Below are 5,085 nucleotides of genomic sequence, written 5' to 3'. Positions count from 1 at the left end.
TGTAGAAACGAACTCGTAGTCTGTATTTCCATCTCTAGTTCCATTCCCGGGGAGCACTACGCAAGGAACAGCCCCCCACCACCCTCCCAGAAGCCCAGCCTTACAGCCACCAGGGTCCTCTGCTGGTGGCACACGTTCGGCAAGTTCCAGAAAGAATCCGCCAGGGGCATGCTTCTGCTCTGCACTTCCACGCTGGTGCTAGCGGCACCTGTAAAACTGTAAGTGCTCTCCGGTATTTCAGAATTCCAGAACCTTCTGTCTCCTTACCCAGGGAGACTGCACTTTGGCACTTGAGAGGGGTTTAGGCATCTGTGAGAACACGTGGCCGCCACTGTGGCCGAAGATCATCAGTTCCTGGGTGTCAGAGGGTAGCCATGCCTACATAGTGTCGTCTGGGGCTTTTCCCTCTGCTTCCAGTTCTGGCCCAGACTGTCCTCTGAGCTGGGAGCACAGTGCTCCTCCCTGAGTAGACGGTGTGGTGAGCCAGCTGGACTCAGGTCCCTGAAGGCAGCTGGCAGCTGACAAGAAGGCAAAACAGAAGTGATCATGAACCTGGCCGGCCTGGCCCCAAATATGCCCCTTGCAACTGAGGCCGACAGAGGCCCAGGGCTTGGTGCTGCTCCAGGGAGCCAGAGGCGCTGCTGAGTCTGAGCAGTGAGCCCCCGGACAGGAAGCAGCCCTGTCGACAGCTGGGCTCCTGTCCTCACCCCCTGAGCAGCTGGTACCAAAGCCACATGCCAGGAAGGGGACAGGCCCTGGGGGCCAAGGCCTTCCTGCCTCTGCTGCTTGGTCTCCTGAAGCCTAAGGCAGCCGGGGGCAGGAAGGGTGAAGGGCAGACCCAACGTGAGCAGGAAGCCCGGCCGGAGCTTCCGTCCTTTCCCAGGGGTGGCCAGGAGAAGGCTGCACCCTGGACGGCCCCCTCCCTCTGGGGGCCCGGGCAGTGTCTCTCAAGGCCAGATGCGCAGGTAGGTGCCTGTGGAGCAGATGGAGAAAAGGGGGAACACACGCTCCTGGAAGTTGACACGGAAGGTGTAGAGGTGGCGCATGTCCTCCACAGCGTAGAAGGACACGGCCCCCACCTCCAGGTCCAGCGCCACCCGCACACGGGACAGGTGGCCGCAGCTGAGGGGTGTCCGCTCGGGGCTGGTCACGGCCCAGTACTGCCCACTGCGGCGCACACTCTCGCGGGCCACTCCGAAGGCCCAGCCGTCCTGGGAGCCCACCTCCACCTCCCAGTGGTGCCGCCCGGAGGAGAAGCCGCAGGACGCCAGGACTCGCGTGTTGGTATCAAAGCGACGCGGGTGGTTGGGCAGGTCCTGGGCCCGCTGTCCGAGGCGCACGCTCTTAAGATCCAGCGAGAGGATGAGGCGGGGGTTGGCCGTGTCCGGGTCCAAGGTCAGCTCCACTGCAGTGGGGGAGTCAGGGAGAGATGGCCCTTGCAGGCCCCTTGCACAGCCCCTGCCCCCTTCCTGCCCACCCCCACACCCTACCCCTACCCCTGCCCCCAACAAGTACATCCGAAATCAAACTGTAGAACTTAGATACTGGAAAGAATCATCAATTTTTCTAATTATGATGATGGTTTTTCGGTTGTTTTTTATCTCTTTAGCCCTGGCCGCTGTGACTTAGTTGGTTGAGCATCCCATGCACCAAGAGGTCCCCGATCAGGGCACATGCCCGGGTTGCAGGCCCGTACAGGAGGCAGCCGATGGAAATGTTTCTCTCCCCTGCCCCCCCACCTTCCTCTCTCTCTCAAATCAATATAAACATATATGTATTTTTAAAAGTCTCTCGTTAGAGCCCTAACCAGTTTGGCTCAGTGGATAGAGGGTCCCAGGTTCGATTCCAGTCAAGGGCATGTACCTTGGTTGTGGGCACATCCCCAGTAGGAGGTGTGCAGGAGGCAGCTGATCGATGTTTCTAACTCTCTATCCCTCTCCCTTCTTCTCTGTAAAAAATCAATAAAATATATATTTTTTAAAAAGTCTCTCCACGCCCTAACCGGTTTGGCTCAGTGGATGGAGCATCAGCCTGTGGACTCAAGGGTCCCAGGTTCGATTCCTATCAAGGGCATGTACCTTGGTTGCGGGCACATCCCCAGTGGGAGGTGTGCAGGAGGCGGCTGATCGATGTTTCTCTCTCATTGATGTTTCTGACTCTCTATCCCTCTCCCTTCCTCTCTGTAAAAAAATCAATAAAATATAAATATACTTTAACCCTTTAGAGATCAAATACTGAAATATTTATGGAAATGATATTATCTGTGATTTGCTTCAAAATAGTCCAGTAGGAAGAAATAAGCAGGGGTGTCAGTGGTAACTGCTGAGGGTGTATGATGAGCATGTAATATTTGTTATGCTTATCTCTCTACTTGAGCATATGTTTGAAATTTTCCATAAGAAAAAGCTAGAGCCTGGCCGGCGTGGCTCAGTGGCTAAGCATCGACCTATGAACCAGGAGGTCACAGTTTGATTCCCGGTCAGGGCACATGCCCGGGGTTGAGAGCTCGATCCCCAGTGTGAGGGTGTGAGGTGTGCAGGAGGCAGCTGATCAATGATCCTCTCTCATCATTGATGTTTGTATCTCTCCCTCTCCCTTCCTCTCTGAAATATATACATATGTGTGTGTGTGTGTGTGTGTGTGTGTGTGTGTATATATATATATATGAAAGAAAAGAAAAAGCTCAAATATGCACACTTGTAAGTGTTCCAGGCCTCCTATGTGCAGGCCCTGGGAATCCCAGCCCTCCTGCAGCTTCCTTTCTTGGGAGAGGGGAGGAGAGACAATAAATAATTTAAAAAATATAGAAGAGGGATCAGGACAGCAGCTGTGATTTCAACTAGAGAGGCCAAGGACGGCCTCACTGAAAAGGTACATTTAGGCGAAGACACAGAGAAGTGAAGACACCAGACAGGCGGCCGTCTGGTGCAGCATGTCCAGCCCAGGGAAGTGTGTGCTGGTGCATTCCAGCTCCCTCGGGGAACAGGATGCCCCCGGGGAGCGCGTGCAGGGCGGCCCAAGGGTGGCTGGAGAACTGCAGCCTTTGCTGAGTGAGAGGGGCCTGTGCAGGGCTCTGTGCACAGGAGGGGCACAGTCTGACTCAGCTGGTTTAGATTCTTTCCAGGCAAAGTCTGGCTTGGACCCCCACTCCCCTCCCTGTGGGGTTGGGTCCCACTCACCCAGAATTCCGCAGGAGTAAGAACCACCTCCCTTGTCCTCGGTTTCTTCCTGCTTCCCCTCACCCCTGCACACAACTCCGGTCCCCAGAAGAGGCCTCAGTAAGTTTGGGAGTGGGGACAGGGGAGAGAGGGGCTTGTGTAGGTGACTGACAAGCCTTCCCCAACCTAAGCATCCTGAGGGGCAGGGCACTCCTGCTCCGGGCCACAAGCCTATAGGCCCCCCGTGGCCTGCGGGAGTGGGCGCTGTGAGGTATGGACAGGGAAGGGGAATAGATGGCAGGCACGGAGGTGGGCGGTGGGCGGGCAGAGGGAACCACCCGCACACAGAGCCCAGAGAGACAGTCGCCCGCCCGCAGGGAGTGAATTCCCCATGAGGCAGGTAACAGGCACTCACTGCCCCCACAGCTACCGTACCTTTCTCCTCTTTCTCCAGCTCTCCACGAAGGTCCTCTGAGGAGAAACCAAGCAGGTGTGGGTGAATGACAGCGAGATTGTCTGACAACGACAGTGACTGCACCTCCTCTGACACGGGTGGCCCGCTGGCTCACTTGCTCCCAGGCAGGCCTGAGGCACCGGGCCAGCGCAGGTGCGGGAGAGGCAGGATCCTGGCTTGTCCTGTCCAGCTTCCCCTCTTTTGCCCGGAGCTGGTCAGAGCTGGGATCTCCTTCCCCATCCTCGTCCGCCCCCAATGCCCCTCTATCCTGTCGGTCCCCGGGGGGAGCTCTGCGCCGCGGGGGCCTGAGTAAGCTCGTTACCACATACCCCAGCTCTGCTGTGCTCACACAGCTTCCGGAAAGGCACATCTCTGGGCCCCAAACCTCCAAAACCACACCCCACACCCACCTCATGGCCCAGCCCCACACCTGGGCCTACCTTTGAACTTCTTGAGCAGCCCCTTTAAGACAAAGGTCTTGAGGGAAACGTTCCAGACTTTATTCTTCATCTCAGAAGAGACTGTGCTTGGCTTGGGGGCCGGCACGTTGCTGCACCTGCAGGACGAGGAGGAAGGCCCACGAACACTGTCCCACTCCCACCATTAGCACGGCGAGGCCCCCTTGGCGGGGAGACGCAGAAAAAGGCGAGCCTGGTCTCATGCCCACACCCACACCAGGCACAGGGACTCCTGCCTCAGAAGGTACCAGATAAGGCGGTGGGGCCGTGGGAGGTGAGGGGCTGGGGGTGGGGGATAAAGAGGCTACGCGTGGGAAAGAACCGGCTAAGAGGGGCACGAGGAACTATTAGGTCCACTCACCTGCTTAGTGTGTTTTTAAATTCCTGGGAAGAAAGATGAAAGAAAACAAAATCAACATCAGGTAACCTCCATTCACCTCTGAAAAAATAAAACTGGCCCTGCCCTGCTTCCAGAGGAAGAGGCAATAGCAGGGCTACCACACCCCACCATGGGACTGGGTGCCAAGGGCTCCCCACTGTGCCTGGAGCTGGGCATCTCGTCAACATGGTGGGTCCCCTGACCCCGTGCACAGCTCTGAAATGCTCCGTCAGTACAGAATCCTCCCTGGAGCCAAGTGCTGGGCCCAGCGTGGCCTTGGCTCTCACGCCACCAAGACAAGTCAGAGCCTTTATGCAGCGACTGCTCCCTCAGACCAGCGTCTTCTAAATGACTGTTTTTGATCCATTTGTGTCTTGTGAAGTTTATTTAGTAGACTGTCACTATTTATTTTTAATTTTTAATTTTAATTTTTATTTTTTTCAGAGAGGAAGGGAGATGGAGAGATAGATAGAAACATCAATGATGAGAGAGAATTGCCGACTGGCCGCCTCCCTCACACCCCATTGTTGGGGTCCAGCCCCAACAGGTCCAGGGGTTCCCAAAGGTGTGGACGGAGTCGGCAAAGAAGGAATGAATGACACAGAGGCAGCGTTCAGTTGATCAGCATGGTTGGGT

General features: G+C 56.2%; 1 protein-coding gene across 2 annotated transcripts in view; it reads right to left on the bottom strand.

Annotated features, from left to right (window-relative positions):
• TRIM7 (tripartite motif containing 7) overlaps positions 1–5,085 on the bottom strand; it is an 11,003-nt gene continuing 5,918 nt past the window's right edge. The window contains exons 3-7 of one of the 2 annotated variants that reach the window (XM_014536502.1): positions 4,432–4,454; positions 4,053–4,168; positions 3,594–3,629; positions 3,180–3,254; positions 1–1,405 (exon numbers count right to left, since the gene is read on the bottom strand). In XM_014536502.1, coding sequence (XP_014391988.1) covers positions 948–1,405; positions 3,180–3,254; positions 3,594–3,629; positions 4,053–4,168; positions 4,432–4,454 — 708 coding nt within the window. In that variant the 3' untranslated portion in view covers positions 1–947. The remainder of the gene's footprint in view (positions 1,406–3,179; positions 3,255–3,593; positions 3,630–4,052; positions 4,169–4,431; positions 4,455–5,085) is intronic. The other variant, XM_014536503.1, reaches the window with a different exon arrangement.

This window comes from Myotis brandtii, unplaced genomic scaffold (genome assembly GCF_000412655.1).
Source record: "Myotis brandtii unplaced genomic scaffold, ASM41265v1 scaffold1636, whole genome shotgun sequence".
In the NCBI taxonomy this organism is placed as follows: domain Eukaryota; kingdom Metazoa; phylum Chordata; class Mammalia; order Chiroptera; family Vespertilionidae; genus Myotis; species Myotis brandtii.
Note: the sequence above shows the minus strand (reverse complement) of the source record. Positions and strands in the feature narration are given on the sequence as shown.